The sequence below is a fragment of the Salmo salar genome, chromosome ssa06 (assembly GCF_905237065.1).
Source record: "Salmo salar chromosome ssa06, Ssal_v3.1, whole genome shotgun sequence".
Taxonomy (NCBI): Eukaryota; Metazoa; Chordata; class Actinopteri; order Salmoniformes; family Salmonidae; genus Salmo; species Salmo salar.
The window spans coordinates 70,277,743-70,304,134 of NC_059447.1; the positions used below are offsets into that span (position 1 = coordinate 70,277,743).

The 26,392-nt window shown below is 45.3% G+C and overlaps 2 protein-coding genes and 1 long non-coding RNA gene across 4 annotated transcripts in view; 1 reads left to right on the plus strand and 2 right to left on the minus strand.

Annotated features, from left to right (window-relative positions):
- Window positions 1-408: 408 nt before the first annotated feature.
- Window positions 409-4,869, minus strand: LOC123743486 (uncharacterized). The gene is made up of 2 exons (XR_006770311.1): window positions 4,588-4,869; window positions 409-1,054 (listed from the first exon to the last, which is right to left on the minus strand). It is a non-coding gene; the product is annotated as an uncharacterized lncRNA (long non-coding RNA).
- On the plus strand, window positions 4,603-13,472 carry zbtb2b (zinc finger and BTB domain containing 2b). Its single transcript, XM_014205624.2, has 3 exons — window positions 4,603-5,095; window positions 9,162-9,342; window positions 9,648-13,472. The coding sequence occupies exons 2-3, from the start codon at window positions 9,170-9,172 to the stop codon at window positions 11,062-11,064; spliced, it is 1,590 nt and encodes a 529-aa protein (XP_014061099.1). The 5' UTR covers window positions 4,603-5,095; window positions 9,162-9,169; the 3' UTR covers window positions 11,065-13,472.
- A 2,973-nt stretch (window positions 13,473-16,445) lies between these two features.
- Window positions 16,446-26,392, minus strand: part of akap12b (A kinase (PRKA) anchor protein 12b) — a 62,311-nt gene continuing 52,364 nt past the window's right edge. For both annotated transcript variants that reach the window (XM_014205622.2, XM_014205623.2), the window contains 2 exons: window positions 19,517-24,079; window positions 16,446-18,247 (listed from right to left, as the gene is read on the minus strand). In XM_014205622.2, coding sequence (XP_014061097.2) covers window positions 19,521-24,079 — 4,559 coding nt within the window. In that variant the 3' untranslated portion in view covers window positions 16,446-18,247; window positions 19,517-19,520. The remainder of the gene's footprint in view (window positions 18,248-19,516; window positions 24,080-26,392) is intronic.

The following is a 26,392-nucleotide window of genomic DNA, read 5'->3' on the forward strand; positions in this document are numbered from 1 at the left end:
CTGTGACTAGGGACCGCCCTCTGAAGCCTGCTTTTAAGGTGTCTGAGCAAATAGGAGAGGCTGCCTTTTGGTTTTAGAATGAATATGTGTAGGACAGTTTATCCTATCTTGAAATTGTCATTCTAGAATGTAGCTGTAGGCTTTTGCAAAGACCGCTGGTGCTGAACTTATTTTACCAGCAAAATTGTGTGTGAATCAGCAACCTTACTCCTTCAATCCTCACTGATCTCTACCTAACATCTCAGAATCTATGCAAAAGAATAGGCTATGAAGTTGTTATATGTTCTGCACCCCATAGAGTCAAGAGACTGCACTTCACAGAGCACATAGGCTAACTTTGCATTGGTAGAGAATGCAATGCTGTTACGGGTGTGTACAGGAGGCGAAGTCAAGTGCAGGAGAGCAGAGTGTAGTAACAGACACACTTTTTATTCCGGTCCAAAACGAAAGCACATAAGTACATAAACGTGCCCAAAACACGGAAAATGAACAAAAGTCTGGCACGTGACAAATACCCACATAACATAAAACAATTTCACACAAAGACATGGAGGGGAACAGAGGACTAAATACATGCAGTGTGATTAGGGAATGAAAACCAGGTGTGTATGGAACAAGACAAAACAAATGGAAATATGAAAAATGGAGCGGCGATGGCTAGAAAGCCGGTGACGTCGATCGCCAAACGCCGCCCGAACAAGGACAGGAGCCGACTTCGGCGGAAGTCGTGACAGTACCCCCCCCTTGACGCGCGGCTCCAGTGGCGCGCCGACACCGGCCTCGGGGACGACCCAGAGGGCGAGGCGCAGGGCGATCCGGCCGGCGACGGTGAAACTCCCGCAGCAGTTCGGGGTCCAACACATTCACATCCGGGACCCAGCACCTCTCCTCCGGACCGTACCCATCCCACTCCATGAGGTACTGAAGGTCCCTTGCCTGACGCCTCGAATCCAGGATGGAACTAATGGAGTACACCGGGGCCCCCTCGATTTCCAGAGGGAGCGGAGGAACCTGCCGCACCTCAGATTCCTGGAGCGTACCAGCCACCACCGGCCTGAGGAGAAACACATGGAACGAGGGGTTAATACGGTAATCAGAGGGAAGCTGTAATCTGTAACACACCTCGTTCACCCTCCTCAGGACTTTGAATGGCCCCACAAACTGCGGACCCAGCTTCCGGCAGGGCAGGCGGAGAGGCAGGTTTCGGGTCGAGACAGTACGACTATCAGCTGAAGGGAGGCGAAGTCAAGTGCAGGAGAGCAGAGTGTAGTAACAGGCGCACTTTTTATTCCGGTCCAAAACAAAAGCACATAAGTACATAAACGTGCCCAAAACACGGAACATGAACAAAAGTCTGGCGCGTGACAAATACCCACATAACATAAAACTATTTCACACAAAGACATGGAGGGGACAAAGGACTAAATACATGCAGTGTGATTAGGGAATGAAAACCAGGTGTGTATGGAACAAGACAAAACAAATGGAAATATGAAAAATGGAGCAGCAATGGCTAGAAAGCCGGTGATATCGATCGCCGAACGCCGATTGAACAAGGAGAGGAGCCCGAAGTCGTGACAAATGCAGGGCAGTGACCATAGTCAGGGCTGGCTCCAGGCATAAGCGACATAAGCGGTTCGTTAGGGCCCAACATTTTGTTATTTTTTAGGAACTCAGTTGGGGTCTTAACTTACTGTTAAGAGTTAGAATAGTAGAATACACAAGGTGCAAGTTCGAAATGTGGTTGTGCATCAGCAGTTTTTTCCTTTTATGTCAGTCACTGACAGTCACTCAATTTGCCATGTCAGCTGACAATTTTAGCAAATAAACTTGTAGCAATCATGGCAGAATACCAACTTGTCACGCAGGGCATGTGCCCAAGAGCCCTGACTCCCAGGGTACCCCGATTGATTTCATTAGTCAATCTCACTCCGATATCATTAACATGGCAAAATGTGTAGAATTGCAGGAAATTATCTGTAAAACGGCAATACCAAATCTCGCTTAGGGTCCCCAAAAGGCTAGAGCCAGACCATAGTGTTTTATTGAATCTACTCCTGCACATCCACTTATCTCCCTGCAGAGAGGTATTGATCCAAATCAGATAGAAAACATAAAGTATGGGTCAGATACAAAACAGACAGTCAAAATGGGATGGGAGATAAGTACTATTTTCCCATATTTTTATTTAACTAGGCAAGGCAGTTTGGCCTACCCCGGCCAAACCCTAACTCGGATGACGCTGGGCCAATTGTGCGCCGCCCTATGGGACTCCCAATCCCGGCTGGTTGTGATACAGCCTGGAATCAAACCAGAGTCTGTAGTGACGCCTCTAGCACTGAGATGCAGTGCCTTAGACCGCTGCGCCACTCGGTAGTGGCAGTATAATAGGTCACCAATCACCATGGGAACATGGGAGCAGGCATCCCACTGGCAGGATGTGGAGTCCCACATGTAGTTCCGTGGAGTGGGTGTATTAAGCTGTCAATCTCCGGTGTTGCAGTGCTCCCCCCTTCCAGATCTGTTTTCCTAAACCGGAGAGTGAGGGGCGAGAGGGGGACACGTGGAGTGACTCAGAGACACTCTGGTTTCAAAATAGACCACGGCCAGAGGGGTTAAAATCAATGCTGTGTTTGAAAAGGTGGTTCTGCTTACCCATACCATACCTCCACTAAATTGCATTTCTAATAAAGAATAGATTCCACTAACGCATAGTTTTCTCTCACGTGGATGTTGTAGTGATCATGGTAACATGAGTAGGTTGTGTGCGTTTGGTGAGCTTTGAGCTCTTCAGATTTGCTTGTCCGAGTGACTGATTATTGTAATCACATTTTGTAGCCTATTGATGTATTCTCTCATATACTTTAAAACAGAAATTGAAGTGATATGTTTCATGAAAATTCAATATTGATAGTGTAAGTGTTATTTACCCTGTATGGAAAAATCCATTTAGTGCAAATCAGTGTTGGGGGCAGTCATGTGAAATTCCAGCATCTCATTTGAATGGCCTGTTCACTGGACATGTGTGTGCGCATGCATGTGTTCACTGTGCATGCACGTTGCCCAGATGGCAGCTCTCCTATGGTCTGGGGGAAATTATATTGATAAAAAATTATTGATTTCAAGTGTGAATCAGAGTGGAGCTCTGAACATAGCATTTATTTAGTCTGCCTCTTTCAATCAACCCCCAAACACTTTAAACATGCTTTAGTTTCCGTCACCCTTTTTCTATCATCAGCTTGAGTTTTGCTTATGGTTAATTAAACCTCTTGTATCTCCCTATAGAGCACCTTTATATTAATGGCAATGAGAGGGACAGTCATATTAACATCTCACACAATAGTAGCATCTAGCAGAGCCAGGCGGCACCAGTTCTAAAAGCTCATATTATTGTTTTTGTTTCCTTCTTATTTTATATCCTCTACCTTTTTAGCCCTTTTCTTTTTTACTCCATCCCTGTGTCTAAGGGAGATTCTCCTTCAACCAATTTGCTCTTAAACTCCCTGTCCGGTCTCTTAATCAGATCAGAGTTCTACAGTGTTTCATATGTCTGCTTTAAAACCTGAAACTCAGCCCTGAGGAAAGCTCTGCTTCTGTGTTTGCATTAGGCAACATCTATCCATTCCAATGAGTTTCACAGGTCACTGTGCCCCAGAGACTCCTATGTATCCAATGACAAAGTTGGTGTGTGGGTGTCTAAGTTTGTGCCCTCTATGACTATGGGTGTGTACGCCTGTGTGTATTTGTGTGTCTGTATGCCTACTAGTTAATCTCTGTGTGTGTATTTGTGTGTGTGTGTGTGTAGTTCCCCCCCACCCCACACACTTCCTGAGTTTCCTGGCAGGCGATGTGTGTGTGTTTTCTCTCTCCCTGGTCATGCTAGCTCACATCCTGTTGAGAATGCCACAGAAGTCTGTGGATATGGCCAGAATTCTGACCATGAGGAATATGGGTAGCAGTAGCACTTATATTGAACCCTGTAACAAAGCCTCCTACACAGTCATAAGCAGCATATAACCATGTAATAGGCGGCCATAAGGAGTGTTTTACAGTGGTGTTTTATCAGGTTCCAAGTGGCCGCTGGTGGTTCATGTCCTGGATCAAGATCCTCTTGTATTGTATTTGACTCCTCCTTTTGAAAATATAAAATTGCCCTGTTAATCAACTGTAGCACAGCAAACACCTCAGTTGACAACTGTAGTGGTCCTTTTAGGCTTGAAATAGCCAGGAGGATTTTCTGAAGTATTTACCACTGACAAATAGAGAAAAACACACCCATAATCATACATAAACGCCCCAAAGTAATTTCTTGAAAAACATACGTTCTGCACCATGAATCGTGGAACGCAATTTATCCTTTAATCTGAAACACATTTTGACATTTGTAACCAACATAGCCGAATTAAACTAATTCATGGGGGACTAGATTAGGCCTAACAAAATATACTGAAATTAAATAAAAAAGTTAACTAGTTCATTGCCCTCCCGCACTTTGAGAACCCCAGAATTGTAATTTACAAATTGAACCAAAAGCAGCCAACAATCTGGGTACGAACGTCTGCCTCGCGACAGTTGCCAGAGACTCACCGCGGCGGTAAATTCGTTTGTTTACAGGAAGCTCTTGTTTGCTACCAACCGAAAATGCAAATACAGTCACGATTGTAGACTACGTTAAACGTTATCTATTTGTGTGGGGGTGGGGTGGGCGACCTACGGCTATTTCCCCCTACATCGGTTTGTTTAACGTGCCCCAACCGGAGATTGAATAAATTATCATACAGTGCTCGCCCTCTATAGTCCTTTTCGTTTAGCTGTAACGAGGTGGATACAATTCTCTATTCACAGGGACACACGGCGGTTACGGTTCCCTTCCCAACGAGAATTTGTCAGGCGCCCCGTCCGTTATGCGAACTGCTGTTTTTAAGTGCCCTACATAGTCATGTGATTGTAACGTAACCCGACCGGAAAACACCGACGACCATCGCAACCAATGCTTCTTGAGGAACAGAGCAGCTGCAAGCCCAACGGACAAGTCCTCCGGTAACAAACAACAACACGACTAACTCCACGGATTCAAGGCAAGCAGAGTAAAAAGGTATGTCTACCCGCACGTCATTACATTTTGTATACCGACTGATGTAATTTATATACGGTTTCAATAAATCGGTCACTTTGAAGTTTAAGAAATGTATTCGGCGACCACCCCTTGTCCATTTCATGAGGCTCCGTTTATTTTCGCTATACCGCTCCTCTAGTCGGGGGGGGCAAAGGAGAGGCTAGCGCCTGAGCCTTCGTGGCGCGCTCGAACACACCGTTTCAGCTCCTAAATGAAACCGATTAAAATTATTGTGTTACTTGCCGAGGCGTGGGTCTATGGCTAAACTAGACATGCCAGCAGTATAGACGTTCACCTATAGGTTTTGTAAGGGCTCTTTTTTGTTTAGGACGAAAACGTACTGCGGAAGTGGTTTCTCTGCGGGATATCGGGCCGTTCCACGTGTCTACAATAGGGGCGGCGCTTTCTTACAAACACATAGGACTACTATGAACACATGGGACTTTACTGCTAGATTCCTAATTCATGAGTGATTGCTCAAATGTTTACTATTACTAAATGACTCATTCATAATTATTGAGTGTCACAGGTCTCAAAAATTGACTGCTGGATGTCTGCCTCTACACAAAATATCATGATGATATTTTCTGACAATGTAAGGCAGGCTACATTACTTGCCAGAATGGATTTAATAAACATATTTGTCAATATTGTTTAATCACCATCAATGCTGCAACATTAGCCAGCAGTGTTTTTCAGCAGTAGTAGTAGACTATTGTGTCTGGACCAGATTGAGAGTTGCTCTCTATATCTCTTCAGACAACTCCAGTTTAGGTGGAGATTTTAGCATGTAAATCTTGATGGGGCAAAATAAAATAAAAAGTGGAATGCATGCCAGCAAAGCCACAACACTAAACAATACATTAATTGCACTATAACAGTGACAAACGGTGCCCACAAACTGTTAGGGCCGACATAAAGCTGTCTCAACAGCAGAGTCCCAACACCTTACCACTGCTACACCTGGCTTTCAGCAAAGCCTTGTCCGGCCGCGAAACAGTTATTTCAGCCTCATTTACTGCTTTTAAAAAAAACATAGCTGATATGGTTGACTTGCTTAAACAAATGTGGTTTCTACTGACAAGTGAGATGTACAAACTATGTCATAAGGAGACTACAAGCAGATAAAAGGCAATCCGTAATTTCGATTGAGACAGTGAGCGAGCTAGGACGGACGTAACGTTAGTCAATATAACTATTTGTTTAGCACTTTTGAAATGTACGGCGACAGAATTCAGAACATGGGCTAATCTTACAGTGCTCTCCCTGTACACCAAGTTAGAACCGTAAGATAAAGAAAGGGGGCATCTAAGCAGACAATGAAAGCTCTTACAATATTCAATGATTACATATCTCTAAAGCAGGTTATAGGCTACAGTCAGAACAGTGGGTGAAATTAAGAGGGGTAAATAGACCAAATTTTTGGGGTGAGGTACATGGGCTACTAACATATTTTTAAGCTTTATTTAACTAGGCAAGTCAGTCAGGAACAAATTCTTATTTACAATGACGGCCTACCCCGGCCAAACCCTAACCCGAACAACGCTGGGCCAATTGTGCGCCGCCCTGTGGGACTCCCAATCACGTCCGGTTGTGATACAGCCTGGAATCTAATCAGGGTGTGTAGTGACACCTCTCGCACTGAGATGCAGTGCCTTAGACCGCTGTGCCACTTGGGAGCCCTAAACTACACAACATACACTTAGTATTACTTTCTTAGCTACAGTATACATATCTCCCTGGCATATTACATCATTTATGTAGCAGTATACAATAAATGTTTTGGACTCACATTGTTGTGCTCGGCTCACTTGAACAGGAAGGTGGCACGGTGGTCCTCCGAGTTAAGTTGTTTTGAGCGTGGTACAAATCATGCTTCATTGACAGCATGGCCAATGTCGAATGTTTTTATAATTTTAAACTTGGAAAAGAGCCCCTTAATACCCAGATTTGGGACCATACAGCCACTGTCACTGATTCCTTCCAAACCACTCGTTGAATTTCGATTTCCAACTTGTTGTGTAATGTTTATGTCCGATGAATACCGATACGTTTTGTGTATAATTTCTCATTATTTCTCTTCATATGACAAGGATTTAAAAGGATTTGCCAGTAGATTGTTGACTTGATTCATGATGACTGCTAGCTAAGATGGTGAAAGTATGACGTTGACATGATCAGTCCAATCAAAGCTACTGTACATATAACGTGATTTGACGTCCTTCTATCTGTGGCCAATGACCTTGAGCCTTCTTGGATGGGCACTTCTATGGCAGCAGCCAAAGGGCTAGAATTTTCAAGGTCTGGTCTTACACTTAGCGGTGATGTAAAGTTCCCATGAGTGACAGAACACTGAGCCAATCACTGCGCAACACTCTATATTTTCTGTTTGCTTGCCCCACCTCCACAGAAAGCACTGAGCTAGGCTGAAACACCTGCATACCCAAGAAAACAGAAAAGAGACCATGTTTGTATGCGGCTTTATTAACTCAATTATATATATAATTTTTTACATTGTTTGCAAGCTGATATGTGTTAATGCCAAAATAACATGAAAAACAGGAAAGCAAAAAAGTTATTTGCTCAAAAAATGTGGGGCTCAAAACAGATGGGGCTCTGCCCCACCTGCCCTGAACGATGGGTCGCCACTGGGCAGCCCTCCTTCTTATGTACATGTAAAGAGAAGGCTCCTGAGTCAGCCTAGTGCCTACTGCCCAGGGTTTTGACTTGAGTGTTGTATTGTTCCTGTGTGGTATAGTGAGAGAATGGGTGTTATATCCTGCAGGCTCCATTCCTATTGGTAGAGGGGTGGAACCAGTCAGTCTTGCCTCAGGAATGTGTAGATATACATAAACCTGATCATGTGACGCCCAAAAGCCTCCAATCCCGTGGTGACCTTTAGGGGTCAACTGCAGCTGTCTTGGTGGCCAGAGTAGAGAGCACACTCCCTATGAGTAAGGGTTCAAAGGGCGTAGGCATGTGAGGGGGTTGGAATCCCGTCAAAGGACTGAGAGCAGATTGTGCCTGAAGAGATTAGGCTACTTACCTAACCATACACCTTTATTCCATGGATCTGTCGGTTTCTATCTGACACTTCTGATTGGCTGGAATTCCATGGCGGTATTTGCACTCCCTCTGGAGATGCTGACGGTTCAGAGGTGAGGTGACTGAGGTCTATGGATATCGGAGTAACTTTTAAGTGTCTTATTCTACATCATCCATTTTGTTTTATAGAGTAGTTTTTGTTCAACTGACATAACTGCAAGGGAAAATAACATTCAATGTGGTGGGGGGCCAGTACAAAAACAAAATGCATGAAATGAAATGAAATGTATGTATTCACTACTGTAGGTCGCTCTGGATAAGAGCGTCTGCTAAATGACTAAAATGTAAATGTGTACTCTTTCTTCCAAATGGATATTCTTCTAGCCTGAATATACGGTAGGTTAACCCCTCTGCATCCTGTCCCCTGAGGCAGCTTGTAGGGTTGTGTGAGTAGTCCTCCGGAAGCTGCAACCTAGAGGTCAATAAGGAAACCACCCGTTCTGTCTCCTTTCCCATCGAACGCTTTTGCTAACGTGGTTAAAGCCAGCCTTGTGGAAAAACCATCCAGTCAATAGCTCTGCGAACCTCAGAATCTCTGAGATCAGGTCATCTGATGTTAAACAGCTCCTTGTACTTATTGGACATTGAGCTGTTAGGCTATGTTTAGGACAAGAGCCCTTCCCTGCTTTGAAATACATTTGATGAAAATATGTTAGATTTGGTATTTAAAGAGTATTCATGTTATATTAAAATAGTATGCTCATACATTAACTCGTAAGCTAGCCTAGGCTACATGCTATGTATCAGAAAATAAGCCATTAAATTGCCTCTATTCAACAACAGTGTTTGTTTTGTTAGTCTACATTGGAGTTTGTTGTGGTGTTACAGGGCTGTCAGTGGCCCTCTGACTTCTCTCTTTGGTGGCATTGTGGTCCTCTTCCAGACAGGAAACGAACCAACTGACTGACTTGCCTTCGTCTCTGTGTCTTTCTATGTGCAGGTTGAAGAATGGAGTTGGCCAACCATGGTCTTATCCTCCTGCAGCAGCTCAACGCTCAGAGGGAGTTTGGCTTCCTGTGTGACTGTACCATCGCCATCGGAGACGTCTTCTTCAAAGCCCACAAGGCCGTGCTGGCCGCCTTCTCAAACTACTTCAGAATGCTCTTCATACACCAGGACAGGTATGGTAAACAACACGGCATCGGCTCTATCTGTAGGCTACATTAAGCTAGGCTGACATTACGTTTACTAATGATTTACAACTGAGAAAGTTTAGTTGAAACCCAATACAGCCCTGCTTGGACTGTTCAAACAAGTTCACCTAGAGGTTGTGGTAGAATATGTGCAACGCAATAAGGAAAGGACCATGTTTATGTATGGTGATCAATAAAAGCTTTTGTTTGCATCATCAGTGTTTTCAATTTCCAAGACGTTTTGATGTGGCCGATAAATAAAGTATTATTTATACCATGAATTCTCTTTTCAGTGACTGTGTCCGCCTGAAGGCAGCCGACATCCAGCCAGACATCTTCAGCTACCTCCTCAACCTGATGTACACAGGGAAGCTGGCCCCTCAGCTCATCGACCCAGCCCGGCTAGAGCAGGGGGTCAAGTTCCTCCACGCCTACCCCCTCCTGCAGGAGGCCAGCCTGGCCAGCCAGACAGCCTTCTCCCATCCAGAGCCCAGCCTGCCACTCTCTACTTCCCTCTTTGGCATCCAGATCTCTGACAAGCAGGTTACGCTGTCCGGCAGGCTGCCCGTCCGGCGCCAGCTCTCCTCGCCTTTTGACCTGGACAGCTTCCCTGACAGGAAGTATCCGTCCACGTCTGCTGTAGCAGCGGCATTCACCAATCACGCATCCAAACTGGACTCTTCATTTCAGGAAATGGTGGAGGCTTCGACCAGCGGCCAACGGGCCTCGTATGAGGAGCATGGAGGGAACACCCCGACAGGAGAGGCGCCCTCCTCGGGTAGCTCCAACACCATTCTCCATGTGAAGCCAAGCATCATGAAGAGGAATGCCTCCTTCAGGAAGCACTACTCCTGCCACCTGTGTGGCAGCCGCTTCAACCAGAGGAGCCTGTTGAGGGAGCACCTCCTGCAGCACAGCCTGGCTCGGCTCCCTCTGGTGGCCAAGCCCAGCGGTGCACACTCACCTGTCCTCCCAGGAGGAGGAGCAGCCACCACACCAGAGGTAGAGGAGGTACTGCTAAGGGGAAGTGGAGAACGGTCCGCTGCCATGACAGTTGAGATGCTTAGTGACAGCGAGCAAGCACCTCCCTCTGGTTTCAGCATGGACTCTCCCAGAGCAGAGTTGTCGGGGTGGGCGACCGGGTGTCAGTCCCAGGCCGACACACCACCTCCATCGGACATTGCGGATATCGACAACCTGGAGAGTGCTGACCTGGACCGCGAGGTGAAGCGCAGGAAGTACGAGTGCGCCACCTGCGGACGCAAGTTCATCCAGAAGAGCCACTGGCGAGAGCACATGTACATCCACACGGGAAAGCCCTACAAGTGCAGCGCCTGCGGCAAGAGCTTCTGTCGTGCCAACCAGGCGGCTCGCCACGTGTGCCTGACCCAGGGCGCCGACGCCTACACCATGGTGGACCGGCAGAGCATGGAGCTGTGTGCTGCAGGAGACGACACCAGCCAGATGGAGGCGCTGTTCCTAGGCTCGGCCAGGCCCTACAAGTGTAATGTCTGTGAGACCACCTTCTCCAGCCCCAACGAGGTCATCAAGCACCTGTGCTTCAGCCAAGGGGCTCTAGCAGGCCTGCAGGGGCAGTCAGGGGTGCGGCTGCTGCACGGGGAGGAGTTTCCCAAAGACGAGGGCTCTGACTCGTCCGGCGCCGCCACCCTCATTACGGCCATAAAAACTGAGCAGATCTTGGTGGAGTAGCGCCACAGCGCCAGAACCAGTCTTATATTTTTATTCTCTTATATACAGTATGTTTATTATTTTCTTTGGTAAATGATGGTCAGTAGTTAAGTTAAAGATTTAGTTAGAGGTATGTAGGAGGGGTTTTATATCTACTGAAAATGCTTCCTCAGGTTTATTTAACAGCAAAGCCAGAGACTTGGACTTGTTTCAGTAGGAACTGTCTATTAAGTGTCCATGTGAAAACCACACACTGTACTAAGTCTTCTTTCCGACATGACGCTGCATTTGTTCGCCCATTTTTTTCTCCTATGCATATGTCACTGACCAATTGGCAAAGTACTATGTCGCTATATGTTTCTCAAAATATGTGCTGCAGTTGAGTTCGTGGTGTAATTATGACTAGGGCTTTGTCGTATTGTCAGTCTCTTTCTGGTGCTTCATTTACATAGGTCTGTCACATTGGTTTCTGTTACTTAATTTAAAGTGGCTGTTGGCTGTGGTCGAGCCTCTCACTCAGCTTTTAGCTCCAGAAAGGAACAGGAAGTTGAGAGAGAGTTCCGGAGGAAGTGATGTTTCTCTACAATCAAATGGTGCAGCAGATACCAGGGGAAGCAACAGGCAGGCAGGTGCAGACCGAATGGTGGTCTCAACACATCTGCTGTAAAATAAAAAGTATCTCCTTTTCCAAAGTGTTATCTGGTGCAGTATACTGATGAAATAAGTATATGCCCAGTCCAGAATCAACCTCATTCCATGGTCTATTAGGTCCAGTCCAGTAGGCTGTGTCTTCTTTTGGCAGTTTTCAGTAAACTTGTAAGCAGAACATGTACCATGAAATTTCATAATTCTGTGCTATAATTTCCCTTCTGTACATCGTTTTGAGCAGCCATTTTGTTACTTTTTGTGCTACGTGTGCCAACTGTGTGGGTATGAAAAGAAGCACAATTGCCATAGACGAAACAGGGCAATCTCGGCCCATCGTTAGGATTGTGTTGGTTACTCCAACAGAGGCCTCAAAGTAGAAGCAAGCACTGTAGCTTTATAGGTGATGTTTACAGTCGTGCCATTTTTATAAACCTTTTGTTTATTTTAAATAGCTACTATCTGTGCATTTTAAACACATTTATGTTATCATATTTTGATGCCTACATGTATTGAAGGGAGTTTTCAATTCTGTACAATATTGTACACCTTGCCAATTGAGGATCATTTGTTCTTAAAGACCTTATTTTGTGTTGGATATACCTTTCTAATTTTATATACAGTGCTATATTTACAAATCATATTTTTTATTGCAAAGTTTGTATATTGCTAATTGGTTTCCAATCTAGAAAACGATTGATTTAGTATAGTGAAGGTGTATGTATATTTGTTGTCAATCTCTTTCCATTCAAGGCCTTGGTGTTACTGACAAAATTCTAGTATGATATTTATCTTAATCTGCTGCGGTTTCATTTGCAGTTGCTCTTTTCCTCTGTTTGTACAGTACAGTTTGGTGGCAGGGAGGGTCAGGCTCAGTTCCATTTTGACTCCTAGCCCAGTCCTCTAGCTTCGTTCTATCCTTTTGGATCTCATAGACTAGCTGAAAGAAAAATGGCCATCCATATGGTAAATATGGCTGTATGGTTTATGCCTATCCTATCTAGACTCTATCCAGGGTGGGGCCAAATGGAACTGGGACTAGGGTTCCATACTACTTTAGCACTAATGGAGTCTTCATGCTAACTGAGCAAATTGGACATATTTCAGTCAGATTTCCATTAGCTTAAAGACACAATATAAAAGTGAGCTTAAATGTGTTACATGGGGAAGGACTCCTATTTATCTCGTGGCTCAAGCTGTGTTCTAGTATATTCAGGCATTGTGAAGTGAATACTACTGAAGTGTACTTCTCAGAGGTCAACATATAGCACATGTTTCTCCTCATCAGTTAGTCTCTGGATTCTCCCTGCTGAGCTCAAGTTGTACAATGTTCAACCACATTGGTCGTAGGTGTAAACTAACAGCTTAACGTCTTTCCCTGTGTCAATTATAAAATGTGTATTTATGCAAGCGGTTTGTCTTTTCTGTGTTGGGATATTTTTGGAAACAAGTTTCAGGGGTAATGGGGGAAGCTGGGCGAGGGAAAGTCCCCTACCTATGATCCTGGAGTGCACACTGCTGCCCTCCCAAAGCTCAGTTGAACATGTACTGTGATATCTCTGTGTTCTCAGGAACGTGAGTTAGTCTTCTGTGTAAATAATAAAGAAAACTATTTTACATTTTCACAGTGAAGAATGAACAATTAAAGAGATGTTTTGCAGAATTATGGCATGATTTAATGATTTCTTATTCGGCTGTGTTCATCCCAAGAATACATGCATGTTTGATTTCAGATTTTTTTACTCATCTTTTGGCTTTAGTTAAATAAACTCTAGACATCGCTACTGAGGGTTTCCCAGTCTTTCATCAACCCCATCCAAATGAACACATGGTTGTTGGATTAAATAATGGATTGGTGTTGGGCTAATGTCAATGTATTGGAATTAGTTGATCCAAAAGATGTTACAAGATGTCTCCACTTCATAAAAGGCTTTTGGCTCCTCTCCCTCCTTATAGGACAGTGGCGTGGTTGTATTACTCTTGTAGGATGGGGAAAACTTGGGTCTGTAATGTCATTTCTGCATTCAATTAAAATTCAGAGTTTTACTCCAGACTTTTCTAGTTAATAACTCACAACAGACCCGAGCTAAAACATTCATGATTTACAGAGCTGTTCACCATTTTAACTGGCTTGTTCCGTGACAACTTGGCCCTGGCAAGTTATACTAGATAGAGAAGTGGGACTGAAGTGTAAAGGCCCAATGTAGTTTAGTGTTTGAAAAGACCACTTGAAATTACAACCAGTTTTTGGGGGATGGAGTTTTGGTCACCAGGCAGTAAATTAGTTAATAGACCAATAACAAAGAGAGTTCCAAACCTCTCTGCCAATAATAGCAATTTTTCAGGTTTCCCCTCCCCACTCAGACCACTCCCAGACAGTCCTAGCTAAATTCTGCTTGAGAAATGACTCTTTGTTAAGAATCGTTTTTTGTTTCCGTTTGACCATTTTAATTTAAAACAATCACAGTAAGGTACTTAATTGTTAGCTAGAAAATATTTTATTTATTGAGATAAAAAAACGGCTGCGTTGATCCGCCCCTTTTTTTCAATTTTCGCCTAAAATGACATACCCAAATCTAACTGCCTGTAGCTCAGGCCCTGAAGCAAGGATATGCATATTATTGGTACCATTTGAAAGGAAACACTTTGAAGTTCGTGGAAATGTAAAAGCAACGTAGGAGAATATAACACAATAGATCTGGTAAAAGATAATACAAAGAAAAAAAACAACCGTTCTTTTATATTTTTTTGTACCATCATCTTTGAAATGCAAGAGAAAAGCCATAATGTATTATTCCAGCCCAGGTGCAATTTAGATGTTGGCCACTAGATGGCAGCAGTGTATGTGCAACGTTTTAGACTGATCTAATGAACCATTGCATTTATGTTCAAAATGTTGTATCAAGACTGCCCAAATGTGCCTAATTTGTTTATTAACTTTTCATGTTCAAAATTGTGCACTTTCCTCAAGCAATAGCATGGTATTCTTTCACTGTAATAGCTACTGTAAATTGGACAGTGCGGTTAGATTAACAAGAATTTAAGCTTTCTGCCAATATCAGATATGTCTATATCCTGGGAAATGTTCTTGTTACTTACAACCTCATGCTAATCGCATTAGCCTACGTTAGCTCAACTGTCCCGTGGACGGGACACCAATCACGTTAACTGATATTTGTCCATGTTTTGAAAAAGCTGTAACAAATGACTAATTCTTACTATAGAGGCAAAAGTAAGCCAGTTTATTTTGTGATCTTTCAAACATTTAAACATCTTGAGGATCATATGCAATGGTGTCTTGCCAATATTACTTCTGCAAGATGTTTCGTGACATCCTCACCTTGGACATCATTCTCCAAATCTTTTTACAGTATGATGGTATCGGTTTCATGTGTGATAATTAATACACTAAATGTAGTTCAGAACCAGATAGAAACAGAAACTCAGGTACACATTTTTATATTGCTAGCTTTATTTTTGAATGAAATATAGACAGGTTTCTGTATCTACTATTAACAGCTTGGAAAATGTAAAAGACAGAATTAAGTCCATGCTACAGATACATTATATGCTTATAGGTTATTATTACAATATTATTTTTTGAAGTGCATAGGTATTCAATTTGTACAGATGTTACCAGGTTCACAGTTAGATTGTGTTACAAAAAGCTCGGGCAGATCTAAGGTGGAGGGGTTTTCAAACCAAATGCAATAGAATAAGCAGTGAACACAGACTATTTATTTGTACTATTTTACATAAAACAAACATTATGGATGTGTGTGACAAATCCACAAAGTAAAGTGAAACAGTGACCAGATATAGTGGTCTAGGCTTCTAGGATTTCTCTCGTGTCTCATTGGTCAGTCAGCTTTGTGAGGTGTAAAGCCTAGAGCTATATTGTCAATCATCATTTTGACATTCGAGGGATAAATAGGAAGCACTCCATTCTCACAGTATGTGCCCACAGTAGAATTGGCTCATCTAGCCACCCTAACTAATCCCAAAATCAGCATTTGAATTTCATTGGTAAATAAAAGTTGACTTGAAGATAAGTAAATCAGGCTGACCCAGAATGAGGCATTTGAGACAAATTGGACAAATTTCTTCCTACTGATGTTCTATCATGTTAGCAACCATGGATAACCTACCCTAAGTCAATTTGGCTTGGCTACATATAAACATCAAAATAGGATTTTATCTTTGTCTGGTACCATGTCATTTGTGATTGAGTAGTTTGTACCATCTAAAAACCTCACTGTTGCCAAGTCAGTGAGGTTATAACTTACTGTACTGTTACACAAGTTACAACATGAAATGCATGTGTGTGTGTGTGTGGAATGTATTTTACAGGAAACAATGTTCATTTTAAAATGCAATGAAATGTAAACATTTCCAACATTCAAACATAAACATACAATAACAGTACTCACCAGTGGGAATGGTAATATATATCGACTGAGAGATGTGATAGTCTGTATCGGCAGCAGAGGGCGCCAAATAACTGGTGTACACTCCAAACTAGCATACACGACACCAGAGATGGACGGATAGATCACCATTTCAAGAGATCAAGCAATTACACAGATTTTGAAGTGCTATCCACAACGTTAACAGAAGTCATACACTTGAAAATACAAGACAATCTAACATTGTGAGATATATGTTACTCTCCCCATGCAAGTGTATGTCCATCATAGTACACTGCATATTAATAATTCAGTGTCACCAAATACCTCTCTCACAATATCAAACCAGGCTGAGATAATAGTGTTTTATTGTATTTTTACACGATAATCAAAGACATACTTGTTTCAGAAAGTAACAATACTTTTTTTCACAGTCATTCAGGCAGTGAAGTATGTTTTATCTACAGTAGGAGCTGAAAATATATTGTCAGGCTGAAAGGTGAAGGGAAGTACAGTGTGACAGAACATGTCAAAGCTTAACGTTTGTAAGATTGTTGCACTCCTATTGACTTTCACCTCACTCCCTGTCTTCACATTAAGTCATCGTCTGCAATGCAATCAATGATATCGGACACTGCCATTGAAATCACATATGTACCATGGTTTAGTTAGAATTTCTGCAAAATCCAGACATTATCTTTGAATCTAAGTCTTACATATGTTTGAGAAAATGGGTCACATATTCAATACAAAAAAATAAAGGATGGGGGAATGAGAGAATACGCATAAGATATAAATACAATATACAAGATAATAATCCTCCAACTCTTGAGACCACACACACACACACACACACACACACACACACACACACACACACACACACACACACACACACACACACACACACACACACACACACACACACACACACACACACACACACACACACACACACACACACACACACACACACACACACACACACACACACACACACACACACACACACACACACACACACACACACACACACACACACACACACACACACGGGACAGCAGACTCCCAAGCCACAGCAAGGGCGATAGAAGGTTGTCAAAACAGAAAAAGTACATCACATTGATTACAAGCCAGATGGGAAGCTTCAAAGGTGCGGGACTGTGGCTTCGTATGTGTGTAGCGAGATCGATGCTTCACCTATGGAGGGCCAGGGGGGTGGGGATGCCACCTCTGTGTGACAGGCTGGTGCTGCAGGACAGGGGCATGGGGGAAGGAAAGAGGGGTGGGGTGGAGCTCAGTCACTCTGGGCAGGGTGGAGTGGAGCTCAGTCACTCTGGGCAGGGTGGGGTGGAACTCAGTCACTCAGTCGCTCTGGGCAGGGTGGGGTGGAGCTCAGTCACTCTGGGCAGGGTGGGGTGGAGCTCAGTCACTCAGTCGCTCTGGGCAGGGTGGAGTGGAACTCAGTCACTCTGGGCAGGGTGGGGTGGAGTTCAGTCGCTCTGGGCAGGGTGGGGTGGAGCTCAGTCACTCAGTCGCTCTGGGCAGGGTGGGGTGGAGCTCAGTCGCTCTGGGCAGGGTGGGGTGGAACTCAGTCGCTCTGGGCAGGGTGGGGTGGAACTCAGACGCTCTGGGCAGGGTGGGGTGGAACTCAGACGCTCTGGGCAGGGTGGGGTGGAACTCAGTCACTCAGTCGCTCTGGGCAGGGGTGGGGTGGAGCTCAGTCACTCTGGGCAGGGTGGGGTGGAACTCAGTCACTCAGTCGCTCTGGGCAGGGTGGGGTGGAGCTCTGTCACTCAGTCACTCTGGGCAGGGTGGGGTGGAGCTCAGTCACTCAGGGCAGGGTGGGGTGGAACTCAGTCACTCAGTCGCTCTGGGCAGGGTGGGGTGGAGCTCAGTCACTCAGTCGCTCTGGGCAGGGTGGGGTGGAACTCAGTCACTCAGTCGCTCTGGGCAGGGTGGGGTGGAGCTCAGTCACTCAGGGTAGGGTGGGGTGGAACTCAGTCACTCAGTCGCTCTGGGCAGGGTGGGGTGGAGCTCAGTCTCAGTGTGTCTCCACAGTGCATCCTCTCACTCTCTCGCTAACTTTCTCACTATCACTCACTTCCTGGTCAGGACAGTCTGTCTCCCAGGCAACCATCTTGTATCTACAGCTAGGGTAGAAATAAATAAATGTTATTAGTAAATGGGTACCATTATCCTTGGAAACACATATCAAAAACTGGTCTCCAACCTGTGGATAACAATTAGGAAATTACTTGAGTTATTTAGAAAACTTCATTCAGTGATGGATTTTTCTTCTAATGGATTGTTCTAATAAGATACTTACTTGCATCTGAGAGTAGTTTGAAACAGGAGAACTTAGTGCCTCATACGCCTGAGTGGAAAATGCTTTTTGGGATGTTGTAGACTGCAGTACTGCAGTACTGCTGACTCAGAACCCCCTACATGTCTCTCTCCCTCTCCCTCTCTCATTTATACCTCTCTTTCTTTCTCTGCTCCACTTTCCCCTCTCTTCCTCCCTCCCCGCTTCTCTGTCTGCTCCGTCATCCATTTCTCTTGGTTTGTTTTTATGACTCAGCATGCTTAGTGGGACTACTGCTGCGCCAATGCTGCTTTCAGCCTGTTGTAATTCACTGACTCCTCTTCTTTGCTGCAGTGCTGCGTTACTGCTTATTAAACATATAACAGGGCCACGCCCTATGCTCAAGTCAAATTTCAGTTGGACCTTGTGTAGAATGGACAAATAAAGTGATCTGAATCTTAAAAACATGTAGGTTATTCTGACATGTTTTCTTGACTCCATATTGAATCTGGGATGAAGGGAGAAAAGGAGGAGGATGAGGGAGGAATCATAATCAGTCTGTCAGCACAAGTTCATCTGCCCCTCACACACCGCTTCTCTTTATAGACCCCGGCCTACAAACTAGGGGTCAACCACGGCATTCCTGCTTTGATATAAAATGTCCCCAGGTTACTCGTACCTCGAACAAAAGCTTTTTCATCTGGTCAGCCGGAAAGTCTTCCCCCTCCCCCCTGATAAAAGTAGTGCCCATTGATGTTTTAAAAAAGCCACCATGAGAAGATTGTTTGATACGCTGACAAAGGAATTCTGGAAATAAAAGAATGAAAATAGTGTACTCTTTTCTATGAACCTTTTCATCATGCTAGTTGAACATAATAACCTTAATAACATGTCTAGAATTGGTACCTTGGTCAAATACTAGGAACCGCTTTCTTTCACTTTCTTGTGTTAGAAGACAAGGGAGACGGTATGATCAGATGTCTCTAAAATATGTAACATGACTAACATTAACTACATCCATTTAATTGTGGGGAAATATTTTTGGGACTCTTTGACATATAAACATCAACTCATTACTTAATCATAAACAGGTCATTGTATAAGATAGACTGCTTACCTGCTCACGATGTAGCTGTGAGCTCTGTGGAGGAGACAGGTTCAATCTCCCTCACTGCCTCCTCGATCACCTCGATCACCTGCGCCATCACCTCCACACGCTTCACTGGTGTCGCCTTCTCTGCCCCTGCCTCCGCTGGTCTGGCAACTTTCACAGCCATGGCGACGGCAACCTCCTCTACCACAATGTGAGCAGGGGCCTCATGGCTGTCAGTCACAGCTGGGGTGTCTGGTGTGGATTCAGGGGCTGGCGTGACTTCTTTAGCCAGGGCTTCCTTTGTCTCTGGTGCGCTTACAATGGCATCAATTTCCACCACCTCCTCCATCTGGATTTCCTTTGCTTCCTTCTCTTCAACGATCTGTGCCGCCTGATTGACCACCTGTACTGTATGTGGGCCCACAACCTCAGCAGTCGTCTCCTTTGGCTGGGCTGGGGCTTTCGGGGTCTCTGTGGGCCCCTCTGGTACTGGGGTCTCTTCTGTCACCACCGCTGCTTCTGACTTCTCATCAGCTGCCTCTGGAACGGGACCCTCTGCTATCACTTCCTGAACCAGCTTGATTACCTCAGCTTGTAGAACTTCCTGAACCTCTACTGCCTCTACGTTGCTCTTTACCTTTTTGATCTCCTCCTCTGCCTTTCCACCTGACTCACTCTCTGTCTGTTCCACCTTTATTACAACTTCAACCTCTACAACTTTCTCCTCACTTATGTTGACCTCCACTGCTTGCTTTAATTCCACTTCCTGTTTTATCTCCTCAACTCCCTCTTTGACAACATCCTCCGCCTCCTTGTTAACCTCTTCCACGATACTCTCTGTGATTTCAACTATGACTGGAATTGTCTCAATGACCTGAAAGGCCTCGTGAACTTCCTTTGGTGGTTTTTCAGCCTCGGCTTGTGCCTCTGGAGCCGCAGGCTCCTCTGCTGGAGTTTCTGGTGCTGGTGCTTTAACTTGGAAAACAGGAGTTTCAGCAATGACAGGTTTCTCCTCTGCTATTTGTTCAATCTCTTTCTCTATCATTGCTACTGCCTGGACTGGTAGTGCGTCTTCGGGTGTGATGGTGGCAGTGACGCAGGCAGGCGCTTCGGGTTCAGCCTCTGCTTCAGACACTTTCTCCACAGCGTTCAGGATGACCACCTGAGCAATGACCAAGCCCGTCTCCTCCATGGCCTCTGCCTCCTTTGTCTCCTCGGCCTCTGTGACACCAACCTCAGTCACTTTCACTTGGATTTGGTAATCACCAGCAGGCTCTGCAACTACCACTGAGACTGTTTCCACCGCCACGGCCTCCGGGACCTCCACTTGCTGGGTTTTCACGGACGGTGGGTTGATTTGGCACACAGTCTCCTTGACAATGACAAACTCTTCAGCAGGGGCTACAACAGCAATGGCTGCCTCGCACACCTCAGTAACTGTGGCCGGATCGATATCAGTTAGCGAGGTAGCCATTTCTCTTGCGACGGGGTCATTCACCTCCTCTACAGGAGCGATGTCTTTGATGGCAGCTGACTCTTCCACCTCCATCTCCTCACTTTTGACCTCAACGACAGGTGCCTCAGAGATCTCCACAATGTCAGCGGCAATGGATTCTTCGACAGTTGGTGTGATGGGGTCCACCAGCTCCACTCTGGGGGTGTTCTCAGTCACTACAGGGGCCTCGATGATTTCAGCCTCCGTCTGGATATCATTGATCACGGCTAGCTTTTCAACTTCAGGCTCTTTACCCTCAGTGGCTATCTCAGGCTCTGGGATATCTTCAATAGTCTTCTCCAGGGAGGTCTCCAGGAATGTGCTTTCAACTTGCTCCACTTGAGCCTCAAACATTGGCTCTTCAGTAGAATCAGCCGCCTCAGTTGGATCAGCCTTATCCTCCACTGGCAGCTCAGCAGACAGAGCATCGCTGATCTCAGCTAGACACTCCACGGTGGGAATCACAGGCTTCTCCACCGCCACCTTGGCAATCTCCTTGGTGCCCAAGCCAGTGCAGATGGCGGTGGCCTCAGTTTCTTTATGCACCATCAAGACAACCTTTGATTCGCTCTCGGTGAACTCGATCGTCGGTGTGGGCTCTGGGATGGACGCAGCATTCTCCAGTTGGACCTCTGTGATTTCTATGGAAGTCAGGCTTGGGAGCTCATTGACGAGCTCCACAGCCTCCTGCAGGACCTCCAGAGACTCTGGCTCAGGCTCATAGGGCATAGGGGTGGTTTCTCCAGAAATGGCTGGGATCATCTTTGCAGTCACCTCGGCAACAGACAGCTCAGGCTCCTGCTCCAGGCATGTGACTGCCTCTGAAGTCTGCTCTACAATGTCCTCGGCGAGGGTGGTGTCAGCAGACTTTGGGGTGGCAGCACCCTCTTCTGGGATGTCGCTCAGCTGATCGTGTGGAATCTCCTGGAGGTCTTCCACAACAGCCGTGGCTGAGATCCAAGAAGGGGATCTCTCTTCGGTGGAGGATTGAGCCTGAGTGATTGGTGCTGCCTCCTTAGCATCCACTGTCTCCACTGTCATTTCAAATTCAGCCTCTTCCTTAGTCTTGGCATGCTCGTTGTCGTACTCTGAGAGGGGGACCACAGCTGGTGTGTCAGAGTCTTCCTCGCCAGATCCCAGATCGGAGGAAAGCTGCTTCTTCTTTCTACGTCCAGGGATGAGTTTCCTCAGAGAGAATGAGGAATCTTCTTTTGAGATTTCACTGTCTGAGACAACTGGTTCGGCACCGGACTCATCTGTCTTCTCCTCGGCTTTGGGCTTCTTCCTATGGGTGACGAGGCGCTTGAGAGTATCCCAGGGGGACTCTCCCGCGGCGGGGCTAGTGGATGGTTCGGGGGACGACACCATGTTTTCCTGATCAGCCTCTCTGGAACTTCCGAGAGGAGACTCTGCGGTCTTAGCCAGCTCTTCTCCAGCTTGTGGCGCCTCCTCTTCGATTTTGGTCTCCTCATCTTCAGAGTCAGAGGTCTTCCTGGTCCTTTTCTTATTGCCGCCCATACACATAAGGGCCTCCCATGAGACTGAGGTGTCCATCTTCATCTTTTTGGACTCCTCGATGCTGCCCTCCAGCTTTTCAGTGGTTTCGGTTTTTGGGTCCTCCTCAGTGGGTTCCGGCTCCTTCTCTTTCTCCACAAACACGGCACTCTCAGTAGAGGACAGGGTGCCCGACTTGGCTTTCTCACCAGTTGCCTCGTCCTCACTCTCAGAGGGCCTCTTGATGCGTTTCTTGGGCGTCACCAGCTTCTTGAAGGAGGACCAGGGCATGATACCTTCTTTCTTCTTCCCTTCATCTGAGCTGGTTACCTCCCCATCAGCCTCTTGGCTGGCCTCAGCTTGGGCGGCTTCCACCCCGATGGCATGCTCACCAGACTCCTCTGGAGACGAGGCCCCACTGTCGGGTTTCTGGACCTCTGCTGAATCTGTGGAGGTCTGGAGTTCAGCCACCTGTTCCCCAGACTCGGTCAGCTTGGCCTCTGCGTCTTTCTTGTCTTTCTTCTGTTTCTTGGTAGAGAGCTTCTTCAGGCCGGCCCCAGTGAAGAGCTTTTTCAGTGGGCTTCCCTGGGCCTTGACCTTCTCCTGGGATGAGAGCAGCTCAGCCTCGGTGGTGACCTCGACTGGGGCATTGTCTGCTTCCACAGCCTCTTCAACTTTCTCTTCCGCTGGTTTGGCATTGTCAGAAATACCGGCTTCTGACATTTCTACAGCAACCTCAGCTTGGACCTCCTCTTTGATCTCTTTGACAGGTGCTTCCTCTGTCTCAGTTTCTGTGGAATAATCAGGCTTAGCCTCCTCTGGCGTTGTCACTGGTTCCACCTCCTTCACCTCTCCCTCCACCTCTTCCTTTGCTTTCTCTCCATCCTCCTCCACCACAGCCTCTGCTGTTTCCTCTCCCTCCTTTATCTCCTCCTCGGAAGCTTTCTCTTTTGGTTCCTCCTCTTTGGGCTTCTTGATGCTTGCCTTCTTGCGCAGGTTGAAGAAGATTCCCTGTGTAAAGAACCTTCTGAAGGGGGACTGAGTGGTCTCCTGGCCAGGTGGGTTAGTTGCAGCTGGGTCCTCAGGCTCTTTCTCTGTAGCTTCCACCTCAGCTACCTCTGCAGCCTCTTCTCTGACTCCCTCTGCAGCCTCTCCATCCACGGTCTTAGATGGGGCATCCACTGGAGTGGCGTCAGCCTCAATGGTGGAGGTATCTGGCTCAGTTGCCTTCTCCTTCTCAGATTTGACCTCCTCCTCTGCAGTGGTGGCTTCCTCCTTAGTTTCCTCAGACCCGCTGGTCTCTCCTTCCTCCACGTCCTTGTCCTTCACCGTCAGCAGCTGCACCGGCTCCGTCTTCTCATTCTTGTCCTTCTTCACAGTGAACTTGAAGCCAACGAACTTAAAGATCTTTTTGAAGCCCACCTCATTGGCCTCGCCTGGTTTCTCCTCGACCTCCTTCTCCTCTGCAGAGGTGATGTTGTTTGTGTCAGGTGACTCATTCTCATCCTTCTCTCCGTTCACCTGAGGGGGCACCTCAGCCTGGAGGGAGTCCATTGTTTCAGGAACCTCCTCCTTCTGAGACACGGACACGCCATCAACTGAAATGACAGAGAGATAAAAAGTAAGGTAATATACCCATTCCCACATACAACAACCAATTGACACTCTTTCTCTCACACAGGCACATAGGGGGAGCCAGACCAGAGACAAGAATGTATCAGGGCAAATGGAAAATGGGAGAAAATCATTTAAAAAAACTCAAATGGCATCTTCAACATCTGAAGATGACCTAAACCACATCATAAAAGCAATAGCTGACACCTGAGTGGATTTAATCAAGCAGTGTGCAAGGACCAGAAATAAAGTTTGATTATTGAAACCAATCAACAACAATGAAATTAATTCCATTGCCAACGCTTGGACAAAGATCCTGTCCCAAAATAAAGAAGGCTTACAGGCAAGGGTGTACAGATGTAGGATCATAATTTGATCACTCTTTTGTTGCTGAGAATTTCCACTTTGACATTTAAGACTTTATTTGCCCTCACAAAAAATCAACCCCTATAAAAATGGCCATTAATTATAATCCACATAATTCACATTTCCTGTTGCTGCAGGATTAGCTAACTGGCTCAAATTAAGATCCTACATCTATATTGCAAACCCCCTCAGCTGTGTTGCTTTTTCCAAAACTATAGCTATAACTTTATCCACTCTCAGGCATCTACTGTAAGAACTAGTTTCTCTATTTGACAGAAAGAAGACGCAACTGTTGAAGTGACAGGTGAGATAAACAGAACGCACACACACGGCCTGAAATTTCTGCCATATCTATCTGTGTTTTGACAGGAGTGGGTGGAGGTAGTGGGCTGGGGTTGGGCTTAGTTCACAGGCCATTTAGACTTCTGAGGCCCCCTTTCCTCTAACATCCCCCTACAGCAGGGGAAATCTCACATCTGTTGCTGGGAGTTTTTTCTCTGGGGGTCCTCAGCCTACCCTAGGACTCTCAAAACAAATTCACAGCATTTTTTTATACATAGATATCAATTTACCTAGATACACACCAAGGCTGGGAGACACACACAGTCGTTTAACCAGGCAAACATGCTCATACCCTCATAGTGACCCCCTCCCTCTCTCCTCTGACTGACAGATAAAAACACACACACAAGTATGTGCACCATGCACACACACACATTTAGACACACATACACACATTTCCACACAACACACACACATTCCACACACACAATACACAGATAAAAAAAACTGTATGAGATTATAGTTCAATATTAATAATTTTCCCGAAGACAACTTCAACTGACAATCTGGCTAATGTTTGAAGATAATTCAAATCTGATAATCCTATGTTTTTAGAGCCAACTAATTAATAATCTTGCTCATAAATGTCTCTAATAGAATGAAACAATGTGATAAAAAAAAGGTAATATATCAAAGGAAACTTTAAACTAAGACACAAGCCGTTGGAGCATAATGTTTCAATAGTGCACTAGCAGTGAAGATGATGCTACTCTTGTCTTGTACATGAATAAGATACCGTTCTGGCGTTTGGCCATCCAAGTTTATCTCTCTAATCTGTTCACTTCCTGTTTTTACATTACAGCGGTGGAGCTTCACATGTTGGACTGGCATTCCTGGAATATCACTGCTCTAAGAAAAAAAAGTTGCCTTCATTCATTGGCTAAAAAACAATTTTGACCAACATAGCCACTAGTATAAAAAACATTCACCAAATTTCACATCAAATCTGTGTAATATACATTCTACTAATTTGGGGCTTTTGTGAGAGTGAGCCTTACAACATCTATTTTGGACATATGGATTTGACGTGAGGAATGTGAGCTATGCGAGTCACCCGGAGTTAGGGTGAAATTATTTTAGAATGCTGTAAATATAAACTGGTCTACAGCAGCCATCCACTTCCCATTGAAAAATACTATTTTTGTATCAATACTTGGTTTCAGCTGTATGTGGTATATGTTACTATGGGCCTATCCCCCACTAAATCCATCTCCAGATACCCCCCACCCAACAAAGAAATCCCTCTAACCTGAATTCCATCACATACAGCTAAATGAAGACTGCATTGTTTGCGTCGTTTTTTTCTTTTTGGTCTTTGGCAAGGTTTTCTTGGGCTGTTCGTGCACACACACACACAAAATTGTCGAGGCAAGTCTACGCCCCTTCGTCGATCATTTGTCAACAGTAGGGATTCTTCCATGAAGTTTTTGTTGTCATTCAACGATAATGCCTTTTTTTTTTACTTGATAAATAATGCACCAAACATCTTAGTACAATTGAGCGACTAAGATTTCCCCGGAAAAAACATCAAAAGTAATGACTTTCTTAAATGAATTCTGGCTACGGCGTCTCAATTGTCGTTTTTTTTG

Excerpts from the sequence above, each read along its gene's own strand:
- zbtb2b (XM_014205624.2), top strand. The coding sequence starts at position 9,170 with ATGGAGTTGGCCAACCATGGTCTTATCCTCCTGCAGCAGCTCAACGCT. Across the intron at positions 9,343-9,647 it reads CTCTTCATACACCAGGACAG|TGACTGTGTCCGCCTGAAGG; the intron begins GTATGGTAAACA and ends TTCTCTTTTCAG.